This window comes from Pteropus alecto, unplaced genomic scaffold (assembly GCF_000325575.1).
Source record: "Pteropus alecto unplaced genomic scaffold, ASM32557v1 scaffold484, whole genome shotgun sequence".
Classification (NCBI taxonomy): domain Eukaryota; kingdom Metazoa; phylum Chordata; class Mammalia; order Chiroptera; family Pteropodidae; genus Pteropus; species Pteropus alecto.
This window is the reverse complement of record NW_006435778.1, coordinates 409,845-428,438: the sequence shown is the minus strand read 5'-3', so window position 1 is coordinate 428,438 and position 18,594 is coordinate 409,845. Positions and strand designations below refer to the sequence as shown.

Here is an 18,594-nt window from a genome sequence, read left to right as displayed (position 1 = left end):
TGGGACTGTCACCAGGGCAGATGGAGCTGGCAGGGCCTGGGTTGGCAGTTTGGGCAGATCCAAGACAGAGGAGGAAGGGCTGCTGAAACCTCACCCTAACCTCCTGGCTTCAGTGTCTCCCATGCCTGACACAGAAAAACATTTTAGTCTCACAGTCTGAGTGCAGACCAGGGAGGGGAGCAAATCTGGGTTCCAAAAAGGAAACAAGTATGCTGGTCTCACCAGCCCACCCACCCCACCTCCCAGGGGCGCACCTGGGCCTCAGCCAGCATGACGTCCTGGATGACAGGTGGGCCACGAGGCTCGCCATTCTCTAGCCGCACATAGGTGACTTGGTAGCCGCGGATCTGGCCGTGCTGTTTGCTGGGGACGGGCAGCTTCCAGGAGATGTGCACGGCAGTGGAGTTCAGCGGCTCCACTTCTACTTTCCGTGGGGGCCCACTAGGCACTGGTGACCAGGGAGACAAGGAAGTCAGGCCTGGCGTATGGGTCCTGGCTCAGGTGGGCAGAGCACACTCCAGGGCCCAGCCTTTGCCACCCCACTACCCAAGAAAGGCCCTGATGTAGCTTCCTTAAACTGTCTGTCCTTGGAGAGGAACAAGGAGGGCTCCGTCTGCCTGGCAGAGGGGCGAGACCAGAAGCCTGTGAACCCTCTGGCTCAGGGCTACCTCACTTGGTGGGGAAGGAAGGGGCCTCTGACTACCCAAAAGTCAGCATAACCTGTCCTGTCTCCTCCTGGGGCTCGATATCATGCCAACGTCCAGCCTAAGTGGAGTCTCGGTGACTATCTTGAGTGTCTTGCACCAATCTTCCCAGTCTTAACCTCTCCAATCTGAGGTGGGGCTGCTTCATCCACCTTGGCCTGTAAGGCTCCAGCTGCCTTGGGGACAGCCCCAAATGTTGGGATTTGGACGTGAACTAATCCCTACTTCCCATAAGCTACATCTCTCCTCAGTTTCAGCTGTTAAACCTACACCAGGAAGAGAAGTCCTTCTGGGCTTGTGAGAGGCAAAGGGCCTGGGGTGCAAGGTGGGTGGTGCCCAGGCGCAAGGCCTCCCCTCCCCGCCCTTCCCCTTGGTGACTCTACCTACCGTCCTCGTTGGTGCGCACCAGCACCGGACTGCTGTCGGGGCCGGGGCCCACGTCTGTGTGCGCCCGCACCCACACCCGGTACTCCGTCCACTTCTCCAGGCCCACCAGGTCCCAGCTGGAGTGCTCTCGGCTGATGCCGTTCACCACATGCCGCCGGCGGTCTTCGCCGTCCACCGCCTCGTAGGCCACCGAGTACTGGGTGATAATGCCATTGCGGCTGTCGGCGGGTGGTGGGACCCAACTTACCCGGACTGTGGTGGAGCCAGTGCTCACACAGGTCACCTTCTGGGGAGGGGCGGAGGGGGCTGGGGAAGACAAATGGGGGGAAGCAGGCAGATGGAGCGGGGGGTCACAGGCACGGCGACGAGTCACAGAGGAGAAGAAACTCACCCAGGCAAGGCATTCCCCAAGTACGCAATGGCTATTCCAGGGTCCCCCAGGGAGGCCACTGCCACTGCTGCCAGAGCCTGGCTGCCTCTGTACCATGGTCCCTCTCCTCCCAACCGCTCCCTGCTAGTCCACAGGCGTGTGTGTGCACTCCCCCACCCTCTCTCCTTCCCTTCTCGCACACGGTGTCTCCCACACATACATATGGTGTCTCTCACACACAGGGGGCTCTAACACAGTGCCTCACACACATATGGCGTCTCGCCCCGAACACACAGCATCAGGCACGCATAAGCACGGGGTCCGTGCCACCTACACCCTGCCCCCGGTCACATACACAGCCACATACAGAGAACTTCTCCAGATGCTGTGCCCACAGCTCTTCTCTTCTGAGGACAACTGGCCTCAAAGGCTCTTCTGGTACAAGGATGCCTCAGCCTGTGCCTGCCTGGACAGAGTGTCTGTGCTGAGCCGCAGGTGACCAGAGAGATTGGAGGCCAGATATGAAGGAGGCCAGTGGGCTCCGGGGTAGTGTGAAGAAAAAGCGCCTGACAGATGCTCTCACTCAATGGGCTCCTCGGGGGTTAGGAGGCAAGCCTGTGCCTTTCTTGCTCCAGTGACACTTCAGACCCTAGTCCCACTCAGAACTCCACTGACATTGGATGGGCTTCCTTGGCATCTCAAGTTCTGCCACCACTCCCTGCCCACGTGACTTCAGCAGCCACCTCAATTCACTGGCCCCAAAGGCCCTCATCTCCAAGACTCTCTCCTCCCATAGATAATGCCACGACTGGGAACGGCCCTCCCAAACTGGGGCCTCCAGCATCTCCTTGCAGACCTCGCCTCTTGTTCTAGCCCAGCTGCTCAAGGCCTCCAGCACTGTGCCTCCTCTTCAACTCCTGCGGACCTCTGTCCATCAACCCACCACCCTTACCGTCGTCAATATTCAGCCCAGACACTGAAGCTCACCATCATCCCAATATCCCAAACTCCCTCGCCTCCTTCTTGTTCCATGCTCCAGTCCAGCCCGCACCAAACTTTGAATGAATCCAACTCTCTGCTTTCTCCAAGGTGGCACTGGGGCAGGCAGAAGAAGGCACTTGTTCTGTCAGGTTGGCATCCCCTGAACACATTCCCTGTTGCCTTACCTGGGCCCTCCACACTGCCTGCCAGTCTGTTCTCTGCCCAGCCCACTCTGCCACGGGACAGAGTAGTTTCAACCTCCTCTAACCTCTGGCGCTGATCTCTTAGCCACAGAAGCTCATCTGCTTCTTGAAACTCTCTTCTTCCAACCTGCAAGATCCTCTCGCTTGGATCTCCTCCCATCTCCGGCCATTCTCCTCAAGGTCCTCCACCTCCAGCCCAGGCCCTGGATTCTGGCAGCCTGGCAAGAGTCACCATTCGGATGCTGAACAGCGTCTTGAGCTTGGGTGCCTGCTTCTGTCCCATTTTCTACTTTCCAGAGTGCCACCACGCTTATTCCAGGTCTATACGCCAGAAACAGAGAATTCGCCTGATGCTTCCCTTTCCTTCAGCCCTAAGTCCTGGCCAGCAGCATCCCAGACAGCTCTCTGATCCACCACCACCTCACTTGAGCGGCCATCTTTTGCCTAGACGGCTGCACAGCCTCCTCACTGGTCTCCGGGATCCTGCTGAGAAGCCCCACACATGCACACACAGCAGCTGGCCGGCCCTCCTGCCAGTCCTTTGTCCCTGTGGCCTGACGGCTGCTCCAGCCACACTGGCCTGCTGCTTGCCCTGGACCAGAACCAAGCACCTACCTCCTTCAGGGCCTTGGCAACCTGCTGACTCCCCTGGCCTGAGGCCTCTGTGTCACCCTAGGAAGCCCTCCCTGATCCCTCAGACCAGATAAGGTTCCCATCTCATCATCTCTCCACTGTTCATCTCCTTCGCAGCACTCCACACAAGTGTAATTAAAAACTCATTTGGATAATTGCAGGTTTAATGGCTGTCTGCCCCACTAGACTAGGCTCCCCATGGACAGAGGCCATGTCAGGGTCATGCTGCCGGCCCTGTACTATGCATGGGGCCTGGCACCCAGCAAGAGTGCAAGAGGGGCTTGTGGAATGAACTCATGAATATCAGGTCACACATGGCTTTCTGATGTCACTGGCACATTCATACGCAGTTGAATACGACGTGGATTGCCTCATAGACACTGCCATGCATAAGGTCATCACCATGTGCTATCTCAATGCCACTATCTAATCCAGCCACGCACTCACAGGCTTGTTATCACATAGAGCCTCGTGGACAGCGGCCAGCTGTGGCCACGTAGCTAGACAATCAGCTCTAGTCTCAGTCTGTCATTGGGAGAACGGCACAGACCCACAGATATCCTCATGGATCAGACACCCAGAGATACTCTGAGTCCCAATCCTAAAAACAGCCTTACAGTCCCAATTATAGGGGCACAACAGAGACTCACTGACACATACTTGCAGGAGCTGCACAGTCAGGTCATGGTCACACACACGCTCACAGCTTCAGCCTTACACAGTAGTAATACGCAACTTACAGTAGTAATACGCAATTCCACCCACACACAGATGGCCACACAGCCCCAGTGCAGGCACATGGACACGCTCAGTCACATGGTCTCATTCTCTCAGATGTGCTATGTGAAGTTGGCTCAGGGTGCTTGCATGGTTCACATGTACTCACAGTGGGGGGCATGAGGCAGGGAATATGGGTGATGGTAAGATAAGGTGTGGGGATACAGGGAGGGAGATGGCTGCCAAAGCAGGTCTGGCACATAGGATTTACAGCAGTCCCACCACTGAGGATGGCCCAGTTAGCTGGTGTGACCAGCACAGAGGTGGGTGAAGGAAAGAGATGGGTCACAGACACAGAACTTACCTGGGTGGGGTAAGGGGAAGTGCAGGGGGGCAGGAGTCTGGCAGGGAGAAGCAAAGGCAGCAGCCGCCTAGACGCAAACTAGAGGACACTTACCTGTCCCTCTCTGGGTCTCTCCAGACCCAGAGCCCAGACCAGACCAGAGGCCAGTCCAGGGCCCAGCACACCTGACCACCCACCTGGTAGAGGGGAGGGTGTATGTGTCTGTGTCCCAGCCCAGCTGTAGCAGGCGGTGGCCTCAGGAGACACTTACTGGACTGTGCTGTGCGGGCCTCAATAGTGGGGGTGAAGACACCCACCCCCATCTCAGAGCGGGCAGCCAGCTGGAAGCGGTACAGTGTGTCAGGCTTCAAGTCCTCTAGAGTGTAGGAGGAGGTGGGGTCGAAGGTCGCCTTGTGCTAGAAGAGCAGGAAGCACTCACTGACTGCTCTGACCTCAAAGGTCACTCAGAAGTTGCTCCCCAACATGGACTACAGCTGGATCCATCTGGACCCACCATGGCTCCAGGGCTAGCTGCCATATGTCCACCCGGACCACAGAAGAGACAGCCTTTATTACAGGCACCTCATAGACCACATGCCATCTCAGAAGTTGCTCCCCAACATGGACTACAGCTGGACCCATCTGGACCCACCATGGCTCCAGGGCTAGCTAGTTCCATGCCATATGTCCACCCGGACCACAGAAGGGACAGCCTTTATCACAGGCACCTCATAGACCACATGCCACGGCAACACCTGGGACATGTGGCCCCAGGGGAATTGTTGGACTCTGCTGGTGTCATAAGAGCCAGAGCCTGCGAGATCCAAGGACAAACACAGAGACTTTGTCCCCATCACTGAGTAAAAGACTATAGAACCATGGAGACTGCGTGAGCCACAGAGCCCCAAGGAGAACCCCAGGGGCTGTACCCACACAACTATAGAAATCCAGAAAGGTCTGCCTGGGTGAGCCCACCACAGACCCTCAGGGACCAAGAGCAGCCTTCTTTCCTTCTCCTGCCCCTGCTGGGTGCTCACCTGCTGGCCTTCGTCCTCTGCTGCCCAGTATACCAGCTCATACTTGATGATCCGCTCCTGTGGGGGTAGCAGCCACGAGAGCTGGATCCTGGTGTCTGACTCTGCTTCGGCCTGGAAGTCTGCAGGCTGGGCAGGCACTGCAATACCCCATGCCAGGTGCTGTCAGCCTCACCAGTCCCCCTGAGAGCAGGGGCACCCAGGGGAAGGCAGATCCTCACCCCTACACCCTCATCCTGGATCCCAAGTGTCTGTGTGTGTCTAGAATATGGGCCCTCATCCTCCTAGAGTTCTCAAGTGCACAGCCCACTTGAAAGGAGGTGATGCCACAGCCTTGTCCACCCCAGCTATCCAACCAGCGTGCTGCCCAAACCTACCTCCCTGCTGTGTCTTGACCTGGATGGTAGGGCTGGGTGGGCCGTCGCCCACAGCGGTGAAGGCCAGCACACGCAGACTGTAGGTGATGCCAGGCAGCAGGCTGCCCACGGTGGTGAGGAGCCCGGCATCCGTGTTATGCTTGTGCCAGGCGCTCAGGGGGCGGCGGGAATCGGGAGTATAGTAGACACGGTACCCCCGCACCAGGCCATTGGGCTCCTCAGGCGGCTCCCACTGCACCAGCATGGTGCTGGCACTCAGCATGCGTGCCTGCACACGGCGCGGCGGGCTAGAGGGTGCCTGCTCCCCTGTGCGTGCCTGCACTGCCTCACTGGGTGGCCCTCGCCCGATGCTGTTCACCGCCAGCACACGGAAGGCATATTCTGAAAAAGGGCTGAGGCCGCCAATGCTGTAGCGAGTGGTGGCCACGCCGTCCACCTCCTGGAACGGACCCTCCGTGCCTGCTGCACGGTACTGAATGCCATAGTAGGATACGGGCTCTGAGTTTCCTGAGTCCCAGGTCAGGGTGACGCTGGTGGCAGTCGTCTCTGTCACCACAAGGTCAATCGGAGGTTTTGGCAGAGCTGGGGACAAAATGGAAGGCTCAGGGCTACCCGAGGTCATGACCCCAGAAGCCAACCCTGCCCTTGGGGGTCATCCAACCAGCGTGTGGTTGACCCCCACAGCCAACCTTGAAGAATGGCCTTGAAAGCCCACAGTGACCTCTGAGGGAACCTGGTGGGGGGGATGGTGGCCAGGCCATCAGTGGCCCTAGGGGCCCTGAATCAGCTACTGTCTACTTTTGTCACTTCTGGGACTCCCTAGACACTCGTATCAGCCCCCGTGACTCACCTACCAAACAGATCTAGAGGTGACGTGGCCTGCCCAGGTTCTATGCAGATGGGAGACACATAGGCTGGGAAGCAGAGACCTGCCGGTGCAGCTCACCTGCACACACCTGTTGGCGGGTATGTGTAACAGGGACTGGTGAGGGGTAAGGTATTTCCTCAAGGAGTGGTCCTGGATTTCAGAAAGAGTGATGGGGCTACTGATCCCACACACCCTGTGGCATGGCTCAAATTGAAGCTGGAAAAGTCCCAGGTCCACAACCAATCATTCGACAAATAATTATCGAGTGTCAGGTACTATGCTAGGGCTGAGGACATATGTCACACAGTCAGGTCCCTGCTCTCATAGAGTTTATAGCCCAGTACGAGAGAAGTGACCAACACATCGATAATGATGATTCTGGTATGCGCAAGGGCTGAAAGAAAGCAGGGTGCTAGGTGAGGAAAAATCCAGGGAATCTCCTTGGATGAGGGTGACTGAGGAGCGTCTCACAGAGCGGAGACCTGGAGAGCAAGATGGAGCCAGTGACAACCAAGGCTGGGTGAGCAGCCCAGAGTATCAACGTGGGGTGTGCGGCAGTGAGGGAGGCTGCAATGAGGACCTTGGTCTTTATCCTAAGAACCATGGAAAGAAACTAAAAAGCTTTTTTTTTTCTTCTTTAAAGGGAGTGACACGTTCCTGCTTTACATGTTAAAAAGATCACTCAAGTTGCAGGATGGAGGATGGATCAGAGGCAGCAGAGTAGAAGCAACGAGCCCAGAGAAGCCTGCTTATATGCACACCTTTCCCAGGGCTCTGGGGAGCCTACATACCCCATGGCTACTATTTTACATCTTTCTTGCCAGGAGGCTGGGAAACCCGAGGGTCAGATGCTCTATAGTGGTTAAAGAGGCCTGCTATGAAATCATGCCTCCTCCAGGGTTCAAGTCCCTGCTCCGTTATTACTTCTGTGTGACCCTGCATCTCAGTTCCCTCACTTGTAAGAGGGGCATGATGAAATCACCTACCTCCCAGGGTGACGCTGAGAGTGAACAATGTAATCTGTGCTTCCCAGCATGGAACCTGCCCGCAGGACTCAGTACCTGTTAGCTATTAATAATAATGACAGAAACCCTTCCCTCCACCACTGAGGGCCAGGAGGACCCCAGAGCCGGTGAATCCAGGAGAGAGCAACAACCCCAGGCCTAGCCTGGGCCTACAGCAGCTACGCTTGCCCACCATGGGTGCTGGGACTCCTGCTGTGCTCTGCGACAAGGCAGACCACAGGCCAAGGCAGGCATGCTAGTGGCACTCACCTTTCACTGTGACCTGGGCCATGGCCTCGATCATGCCCAGGGAGGAGATGGCCACACAGGTGTAGTTAGCAGAGCGCATGACATTGCTGAGCTCCAGCACATTGCGGCCAACTGGCATCTCGTCCTCCTTGGTAAGCTCCTCGGCCCCCATCATCCACTTCACGTAGGGCATGGGCGCACCCACTGCGACACATGTCAGGTTCACGCTGCCGCCCGGCATCACCTCCTGGCTGCTGGGAGGGATGGAGAAACGAGGAGCCACACGACGCACTGCGGGAGGAGGGAGAGAGGCACTCACAGGCTGGGCAAGACATGCGGGAGGATGGAAGGGCAGGGGCCCCTCATCCAGGAATTCCCTCTTGTCAGAGCCAAACCCACCTCAGAGTCAGGAGGGGTGGAGTCCCTGGGCCCTGGTTTACCATCTCCCACCCCACTTTTGGGCTGGAAGTAGCCCCCGCTCAGGGACTGTCTGGAACACGAGGGTCCGCAATCAAGCTCCCATTTTACAGCCTAGAAAACTGAGTCCACAAAAGTGCCCAGGGTCACAGAGGGACTCAGTGCAAGGGCCAGACCTAGTCAGGCCACATTCTAGTGCCTGCCCCTACCTGCTCCTGACCCACCCCCACCAAGGGTCTCCAGAGGGGCTAGCTGGGGCACCAGTGAGAGTAGTCCAGGTACCCTAGAGCAGAGGGTCCTTGAAGCATGGCTAGGGCATGGCAGAGTTACTCTGAGAGTGACATGGCCACCTTCTCTGGAGATACTGCCTCCACCTCCAGGACAGTGGCATGACCACCTGCCAGGACCTCACCCATGCTCAAGGCACAGCCTAGGAACACAAGAGGAGGGGCTGCCCCTCAGGAAAGACTGGGCAGGGGTAAGGGGTCGGGGCGGGCCAGGGACGTGGTCCGCGGGCAGGATGGGCATGATGATGGCAATAACATGATGAGGGCACCAAGCAGACGGCTTTCTGCGCCAATGAACAAGGATCTCAAGGGGGAGGGTGGCTATGCCTGGCCACCACCTCCGGCCTTGGGCTCCCCGAATCAGAAGCACTTCTGAGCTTCTCAGTTCAAGGTGCAGCCTGGTGATACCCCACTCCCCCAAAGTTGCAAGCTTGGCAGACATTCAGAACATGCAGAGGGAGGGAAGGCAGGCAAGTCCTAGTCACGGGCAGGCATGCTTGGCATGCGGACGGGTCATAGCTGGTGGGCAGAGGATGAGGTGTGTCCTTCATGGGCACCCCTGCAGCAGGGCCAGAGAAGGCAGGCAGCAAAGCTAAGTGACCAGAGGGCACCAAAGAAAGTGTGGATCTCAGAAGACCCTTGCTGGGGACCCCTAAAATGCAAAAGACCTATGGTGTCCCATCAGAAGCACCTCCACTACAGGTTTGAGACACTGCTGCTTGCGTAGTGCAAAACTACAGAATCGGAGCTGAAAGCAATTGCAGAGACCACCTGCTCTAACCTCTGATCTCACTGCACAGGGGTCAAGCTGCAGCCCAGAAACCAGATATCCAATGATTCATTAGGTCCTGTTAATGCATTGCCTAAAATCTTTCAAACCCACTAATTTCTCTCCAAATCCACGGGCACCTGGCACCACCAAAGTCTAAGCCACTGCTACCTTTGCCTGGATTGCTGCATTGGGATCTTCACTGTTCCTCCTGCTTCGTCGGCCTTTGGCCCCCACTCCCATAACTGGCCCTTCACAAACAGCTGACACAAATCTGCTCACATCACTTCCCTGTCAAAAACTCCTGCATGGTTCCCCAACAACTCCTCCGCCTAGATACACGACTCTATGTTACTCAGCCTGACTCCACTCTGTCCACATCACCTCACTTTGAGGCCTCCAGACAGAACCGAAAACACTGCCAGTCCTCTAAGCGGGCCAGGCATGTCTGATGTCATGGGCAGGGTCATTTCCCTCTGTGTCTCCTGGCTCATTGAGGTCTCAGTATCTCGTAAACACGTAGCATTCTACCTCCTAGAAATGGCAGCCTCATCTCCCTTAGGGGAACCATCCCATTCTTGCTAAGTGGGGTATGTGATCCAGATCTGGCTAACGAGATACAGCCTTTGGACTTTTTAGAACAGCGACCTTTTCTCTCTACTGTGGTGGCTAACCTTAGAGGGGACTGGGGACAACCTTTCACAATATGAGAAGACCTGCTTGAAAATGAAGCAGTCAATGGAGGGGAGCAGAGCTAAGAGACAAGGACAAATGCCTGCCCAAACTGTTTAAATATCTGGATCTGGCCTTGCCTGACACCAAATCTACTTCTATGTCTTTCAGTATGGCAGGACAGGAGTTCCCTTGTTTTGCCTAAGCTGATATACGTAGGTTTCTGTCATTTGTCCTGAAGCTGGAAGTCAACACCAAATGACGATAGTATGCCATGGGTAGAGAGAACAGTTCTGTGTGGAAGAGAACAGGTGGATCCCGGGGCAGGGCTGGCAAGAGGAAGTCATGACAAAGCCCCTTTTGAGCACACCCTTCAAATTGCACAAGGGTGAGGCCAGGAAGCAAGGAGAGAAGCACTGCCTAACTTGGTGGTGCAGGCAACACCCTGGGCTCTGGAGCTAGGCCTGAGGGGAGGGCCATGGGAACAGAGGCATAGGCAGGTCTGTTTGCAGACCAAGACCAGGCCTGCCAATAAAGGGAGGAATCCAGTGTAGTCCAGGCTCAAGCAGAAAGGCACAGGGGAGCAGCCTTAACTGCTCTTTACTCTTAACCAGTGGCTGCCCCATCTCCTCCTCATTCATGGCATATGTGCTGAAGGTTTCCATGCGTAGGTCAGGGGTCCCCAGGGCGCGGACCAGTACTGGTCTATGGTCTATGAGGAACTGGGCTGCACAGCAGGTGAGTAGCGGGTGAGCGACGGAAGCTTCATCTGTATTTGCAGCCGTTCCCCAGCACTAGCATCACCGTCTCAGCTCTACCTCAGATCATCAGGCATTAGATTCTCATAGAATCGTGGGTCCCTGGTGCCAAAAAAGTTGGAGATTGCTGCTGTAGGTGCTATCGCCTCCCATTTACAGACAAGGAAACTGATTTCAGACTGATAATTTAAGTGACATGCCTCAGTTTACACATGTACTATAAGTAGATCTGTGTGATGAAAAGCTTACACTTTTTTGAGCTCATACCCTTTCAAGCCCTGGCTGACAGGGCTGAAAAAAGAGATCTAGGAGGCTCCAGGGAGAAACCTCTTGATTTCTGGGTTAGCCAAGGCTGGCAGAATATATTCTCCAGTTGGCATAAGGACGGGACTTAGTCTGTTTCAGGGGGAGAGGTCTCAGTTGCAAACGTGACCCCCGTCAGTGGCAGAATCTTGGGGCCTGATCAGGTCCTTGGACATAAAAGAGCCCCAGGAAAAGAAAGTAGATCCTTGATTAATAAACCCTGGGTTCCAACCTAAGCAATACGTAAAGTTGACTGGACTTTACCCGCAAACAGTGTGCGCAGGATAAAGTCTTCTGTTCCACTGTTAGGAGATGGAGGCCTTTCAGAAACAAACATTGAGACTAGTTTCACTTTTATTTTTCCCTTCCTAGATGCAGGTAGAAGGGAGAACTCCAGGGGCTAAGGATGAGTTTGTGACTCTCAGGGTCATCCCTAGCACCAGGTAAGGGCTTCCAACCCAGAGGCTCCTGGGTGTGTGACCCTTGACGCTTTCACAAGGACACTGGGCTTCAGCTACATGGCAAGAGAAGTGAGAGACAACCGCCTAGGATTGACAGTGCCCGCAGGGTCCAGAATCCTGGACCTGCCCAGACAACCACCCCCTCCCAACAGCCAGGAGTGGCTGGCGCCTCTGGCAGCAGCCCCCCGTCATTCCTCTCACCATCACAAACAGAAGGCCTCCAAAAGGGACAGGACTTGCTTTGGACTCAGTCTACTGACAGAAGCGACAGCAGGAAAGGAAAAACTAATGCCAGAAAAAATGTGCTTAGGGTCTAATCTCGAGCTCCAACAATGCTGCTCTCGTACCGTTCCCTGTGCATCCTGAGTGCTGACATTTTATAGACAATTTCCAAAACAGGGCCCTGCCATTTCTGGATTATATTTCAACTGTAACTTTTAAGTCTAATTATTTGCGCTGACAACCCCTATAATAGGGCGGTGCGGCGCCCAGAGGCACCAGCATTCAGTGGAGTGACAGCCTAATCGCAGGGGGAGGCTGCCCCGCAATCCGCATTCATTCGCGGAAATTTCTCTGATGAAAATAACACAACATTAAGGAGGGGATAAGGGGCAGGATCCACTGTATCAAGATAAAATAACTCTTTAATAAATAACCTTGTGGCTGCCGCAGAGCACTAATTAAATGCCGGCGCACTCAGCACACAGTTTTAAGTAAAGCTGGAAAAATGTAAGATGTAATTATCAGCGCCAAACAAATTACCAGCCCAGCAAATCCCCCTGGAATATTTAGAAACTCATTTCTGCCTTCCCGTTAAATATTTGTGTACGTGCTTATTTTTGGGGGGACCACTGATGGAGGAGGGGGGACAAGGGACCAGGAAGGTGGGGGAAAGGGTATGCATGGGAGGAGGCAGCTGCGGACTAGGCTGTCTCTGCTGATGACTGTTTTCTGACTGCCTGGGCAGATCCGCCCGGTCAGCGAAATAGTGTAACCGAAATGCCCCAGAGCTCAGGAGTGCATATGGACGGATACTCAGAGCTGATTATCTGAGCCGAGGCTGAAGCCCTCCTCCCAACTGGCTCCCTCACCCTCATAGAAGAAACTCAAGCCACCGAGATGATGCAGAGGGGACCAAGTGGCCCAGCTCTGCTCCTTGGGGCTCAGCCCAAAGCCCAGCGGACAGATGAGCCTCCTCTGATGGATCAGACACATGGAAGACTGCTCTGGAATGGGCAGGAGCAGAGTTTCCAGGAAGCCCTTCCCAACCTGTGGCTGTGCCAGGGCCTCTACTGGGCTCCCACATAGGCCTAAGTTGCAGTTGACCATTCAGTCAGGTGTGATCTCCTTGGGACTCAATGCCCAGCACCCAAGAGGAGATTGAGAAAATGTGTACTGTCTATGAGACTCAGGCAGACGGAGGGGCCTGGGGCAGGTGGGAAACTCTTTATTTGGATCTGGCCAGAGAAAGAAAAGACAAGAGTGTAGGAGACTTACTCAGCAAACAAGATGATGCCACCCACCCTGTGCCATGGACACTAAGCTCAGCAGGCAGAGCAGGGCTGCTGCCCCATGGAGCCTTGGCGGGGGCAAGGACAGGGCAGATGCTATAGACTTTAGTCCTGCACTGCAGGATCTTGAAGGATCAGCTCATTCCAAATGAGCCTTTTCCCTTTGTCTTCCCAGTGGTTTTAGCTGAGCTCAGGCAAACATGGAGTTTAGGTGAGTGGGGGCTGTGGAAGGCCCCACAAGTACACATAAAGCACTACAGCTCTTACAGCTCCCACAACCATACCTGAGCTCCACATGGAACAGAGATCTAGCCTGGCCTGGGCATGAAGGTGGAGTGCAGCTTCATGCCATGCACCACGTCCGCCCGACCACCCCTGCAGGGGAGCCCAGCTAAGGGGACATGCAGACACAAGGTGCATCAGTGACTCAAGCAGCAGAAACATGCGGGGCAGGGGAGCCTGCCCACCCACCCCTGGTCCTGCCCGCCTGCCAGCCCTAACAACGGAGAGCAGAGCCTGACTGGCGGGCAGGCTTGGCTGGAGTGAGCCCACGGGAGCTGGCCGTGCCTGCTGGTCCCTGACAGGAGTATCCCATCGACGGGCGAACTGTAGATGGATAAGAAGTGAAAAGGACCAACCTTCTCGCGGATCTGAGAGATGAGAGTTTGGGTTGATGGCAGAGTGCGATGAGGATGAGGAGGGAATAAAAAAAAGACAAGGAGAAACACAGAGAGAGTAAAAACAGGCCAACCTTCATCTGCCCACACAGCATGGAAACAAGACAAGACTCCTGTGCCCCACGCACACGCACGTGCACGCAGGTACGCGCGGACCACGCGCTCACAAAAGACTCAGGACTTATGGAGGACACAGTGGACAGGGCTGAGTCCCCCCCCGGCAGGTGCTGGGACACCAAGAGTAGGACGGGGAGGGGTGGGAGTGGGGCACAGGCAGGCCCCTACACACCCCCCATGGCTCTGATCGACTCAGAGAGCTGGGCTCTGGGGTAAGGGCCCACCCAGCCCACAAACCCCACAGGCACACGGGCCATTAGAACCCCGCCACCCTGAGGAAGCCCCATGCGGCACGGCACCATGTGAGGAGCCAGTCTGGACACCTGTGGGGAGAAAGGCCATGAAAATATAGCCCCGTTTAGAGACAGTTATGGTCAAGTAGCCAGCTCTCTGCAGAGAATGGGGAACATCAGGGGCAAGCAGGGCAGGCTCTCCAGAGGGTGTGGCCCTGTCCTGGCTCCAGCAGCTGTACATCCTGAAAGGTGGGGGAGAGAGACGCTGTGGATGGAAGGAGAGAGTGAGTCACTCAGAGGGGAGTTTGGATGGTGAGGGAGAGGCTGGTCCACCAGGCATGCCTGGACCCGCTAGACTGTGGGTGGAGCTGTGGGCAACTGTGAGCAAAGTCAGACGTAAATGGATGATGCATCCATCCTCCAACGGTGTTATCCCAACAGCAGCAGCGGCTGCTGACTGTCATGCACTTCCTGCATGCCTGGTGCCATGCAGGAAGCTTTATACTCACTGCCCCATTAAATGTATCAATTACAGGGCCTCAGAGAGGTAGTGGGAGCCCTAGGAATCTGGAGGACAGAGGAGGGATGTGAGGTAGACCCTGAAGCCAGATCTGAGGAGATGCAGCCTTGAGCTTACTGGACAAGATGATTGCCAGTGGGAGGCCGTCCATCCGGAACAGTGGTTCTCAACTGAGAGGATTTCCCCAAATGACACTGGGCAAGGTCTGGAGACATTCTGGGTTTTCATGACTAGGGGGTGTTACTGGCATCTAGTGGGCCAGGGATGCTGCTCAACAGCCTACAATGCACGGGACAGCCCCACGTAAGTAATAGTTATTGGCATGAAACATCAATAGTGCCATGGCTGAGAAACCCTGGGCTAGAGTGTACAATGACCCAGATGCTGAGGCCCACGGCCTGATAGCTGGTACCCAGCAAGGGCATCCAACCAGCCTGGAGGGTAAAAGGCAGCCGCTCTGCAGGGAGGCGGGTGGGTACGGGCCAGCAGGCAGGCCAGCACTGGAGTGGTGGGCCTTTTCTATGGGGAACCCATCCACAAGCAAAGTTTAGTATACAGAGCTGGTAGCTAGTACAGCAGAGGCTGTCCTAGAGGAGTTGGGGCTGATGGGCCCTCAACACTGCTGGGGTCAGAAAGCAGACATTGTGCCAGGACTGAGATGAGGGCGAGAGCAACACCAGAGGCAAGAGTCCTAGGAGCAGGGCTTTCTAGGTATCTACAATCTGGGCCTGTCCTAGCACTATAAGTGTTACTCTCAGTAAAGCAGGGCAGGTGCAGGTTCAGATGGGGCCTGGGGATGGAGACTTAGGATTGGCCCTGAGACACCAAGACCCACAGCAATGTGTGTGTGACAGGGAGAGAAAGATAACTAAAGCCAGGTTGGGACAGCCTGTTTTAGGGCCCTGGGCAAACGGGGCTAGACCTAAAGAAACTCCCGCATTCACTACCCAAAAGGCTTATGGGAATGGACCAGGAAGGCAAGTCAGAAAGACTTGGTGGAGGGTGGGGGACGGGCCATGGCAGGAGCTAGTCAGGGTTCTGAGCCCACTATGTTGGGATAGTGGAGGCCTCACAGACAGGAAGGCTCCAAGGGGCTGAGGATCAGAGCTCCCTGGTCAGTTCCCAAGCTGCCGGCTACAGCAACCAAACTCAGGACATCTCCAAAGGATACTCACTGCTTTGTCTCGGCTGAGACCACTGTGATGGTGACTTGCCCAGCCGAGATGACAATGCAACATCCATCCACCTTGGGTCTGGGCCATCTCTTGCCTCTATACAGCCTCCTATAGCTCTGCCCCAGAAAATATGCCCAAATGGCTTTCTTGCTGATGTCCAGGACCTCCACTCTCTCAACACTATGGTCTTCTGGAAAAAGTGCTTGGTCAAGACCACCCAACATTTCGAATAGTCCGGGTAGGAGAAAGTAAGCCTCTGACAAAGAAGGGTCTCTCAGAGAGGACTTGTCAGGCCCCTGTGTGCCTGTCGGAAGCTTTGCCTGGAGCAGTGTTGGGGGAAGCTGGGTAATTTACAACATTCATCTTGGCCTTCTGAGTGGCTCTCAAGTTCCTGGCCTCCCTGCCCTGATGCTATTCCTTAAAACAGGCCCTGGGGCAGCTCAGGTGAGCCTCAACGTGCAGGATACCTGACAAGGGGGGTAGTGCAGACCTCTCATCACACACCGCCAACTCCAATGAAGCATCATTTGTTGTCTCTGGAGCACAATTTGCCCATCACCAAACAGGCTGGGAGCTTGTGGCCTCTCAGGAACCTATGCCCTGATGCGGAGCAGCCCTTCAATAAATACATAGATGACAGCCTAGTTCTCTCTGCTCCATCTGACCATGTGGCCCCATAGAGTTGGACAGGCCACTGCCATCACCCCGCCCTGTGCCTGCCCTGAGCAGACAGATGGATACTCCTAGTGAAGCTGCACTAAGCACTTAAGTGTGATGAAGTCATCACTGCAAGAAAGCTGCAGTGATTTTCCTTTACAAATCCCGAGAGACGGTTTCACTTTTAATGACACCCATCTGTGCAAGAGGACTAAACAAGGGGACAGTGGGAGGAAGGTGGGGCTCCCAGGGCCCCTCCTGGGCACCATGCACATCAGTTTCAATGTGTGAAGGAAGCAGCAGGTGGCCAGCTTTGGTCACCCTTGGGCTGTGATCATAGCAGACACTTCAAAAGTCCTCAGACCCTTTCTGCTGAACTTGTGAAAATGCACGATCTACTTAGTCCCAGCAAGGAACACCTGGAACACGGTAGGTGCTCACCCGTAGGGCTGCCTCAGCCTGACCTCCTACATAAGGGTCTTTGGCTGGTGACAGAATACAGGTAGCTCCCCTGTATTCTGCCCTGGAAAACCCCAGGGCAGAGTGCAGGCACACCTGGCCTGACACCTGCCCCACTGGGGATGGGGGATGTACGTGGCGGGGGGCAGGACAGACTCAAGGAAGACCAGGCAGGTACGCACAAGTTTACACACAAATGTTCGTGCCTGCGTGCACACATCTGCTCAGAAGACTCTAGATTCCCACGGGGCTCTGGGCCCATGCAGTAGGACCTACAAGAGATACAAATGCTCCCAAGAGTGACTGCTTCCCAAAGGGCCTGCAGGGAAGGAAAGCAGAGCAGTGGCGGACATTAGGAGCTTGCCCAGTGGGAGCTGCTGCTGCTGTCATGGCTGCTGCAGAAAGACGTGGGGTAAAGGAAAGACTAGGCCCATGGCAGCCCCCTTTGTGTCCACACCAAGGGCTCCAAGCAGCATGTCCGGCAGGGGCAGCTCAACTCCATGAAGATAGGGCCAGGCACTGCTCGAGTCCTTACCTCGCACATACAGGTTGGCGGGGGCCGAGTAGCGTGTGCCTGCAGAGTTGGTCGCCACACACTCGTACTTGCCTTGGTCCGACTCCTCACTGCTCTCAATCTGCAAGGCACCTGAGGGGACATGAAGACAGAGTTCAGGCCTGGAACACGGATAGGATTCTCAACAGCATTTGTGGCTTGTGTTGACCAGATGTTGCAGACATTGGGACCATACCCCAGCACCAGTGCTGTTTCCAGGAAGCTCTCCCGACTAGTCCAGTGGCCTCCGGGCTGGAAACGAGGGTTGCACTCTGGAGCACAATCCTGCCCCACCCTGCAGTTCAGTCGGGCCTATCGGCTCTGCCAAAGGCTCTACCCCTACCCCTAACTCCACTGAGTGCCCACCACGCTCTGGCCAGGATGCATCCCCATTAGTGCTCCCGGCCATGCCAAGCCACACGGAGCCAGGTGTGGGTGGGAGCAGCCTGTAGACCTTGAGGCCTGGGGTGGTTTATAAGCATGCAATGCCCTCATTAGGCAAGAGCTTGGGAATCTGCCACCCACCAGAACCCCAGAGGAAGGATGGGGCTTGCCTTGGGGGCCTGGTGCCCAGTAGCCTCTGTTCACAGCACCCGTCCTTCCTTCCTACCCTACCCCCACCCTGCTAGCCCCACCCATTCCCGCTCCTCTCCTCAGCCTGGTTCCACTAAAGTGCTTCGACCCACCACGGCTCCTGCATAATTCAGGAGGCTAATGGAGGCTGTAGCTCCCACTCAGGCCGGCGCCCTGAGGGGCTGCTCTGGCCGCAGACGGACAGACAGGAGCCAGAATTGGGGGAGCAGCTGAAAAGGACCCTCACAGAGGATAGAGGAAACCTAGGCTCAGGGCCAGTCCTGGTAGGTCCAGACGGGGGAGCCCAAGGTGAGGGTGGCAGTGGGGTGTGGGGCAAAATCACTCAACTTGGCCACCCCACTCTCCAGGCCAGGCAAGAAACACTTGAAAAAACTGCTTATGAGAGCACACTGAGCAAGCTGTCTGTGACAGTAACACCCTGGGGTACAGGCAACACCACTTCCCTGAAACAAGCCAGCAGACAAATCACATTCACATAGGACGATCCAATAGACAGTTAATAACCCCACAGAACAAAGCCTGACATAAAACCACTGCCTGCACAGAACAGAGACCCTAGCA

At 55.7% G+C, this 18,594-nt stretch overlaps 1 protein-coding gene across 4 annotated transcripts in view; it reads right to left on the bottom strand.

Annotated features, from left to right (window-relative positions):
- Positions 1 to 18,594, bottom strand: part of PTPRF (protein tyrosine phosphatase, receptor type F) — a 76,222-nt gene that overhangs the window by 21,969 nt on the left and 35,659 nt on the right. For all 4 annotated transcript variants that reach the window (XM_025046425.1, XM_025046423.1, XM_006911393.3 and 1 more), the window contains 7 exons: positions 17,422 to 17,532; positions 7,892 to 8,161; positions 5,750 to 6,331; positions 5,376 to 5,512; positions 4,610 to 4,754; positions 1,092 to 1,397; positions 255 to 448 (listed from right to left, as the gene is read on the bottom strand). In XM_025046425.1, the coding sequence (XP_024902193.1) occupies positions 255 to 448; positions 1,092 to 1,397; positions 4,610 to 4,754; positions 5,376 to 5,512; positions 5,750 to 6,331; positions 7,892 to 8,161; positions 17,422 to 17,532 (1,745 nt within the window). The remainder of the gene's footprint in view (positions 1 to 254; positions 449 to 1,091; positions 1,398 to 4,609; positions 4,755 to 5,375; positions 5,513 to 5,749; positions 6,332 to 7,891; positions 8,162 to 17,421; positions 17,533 to 18,594) is intronic.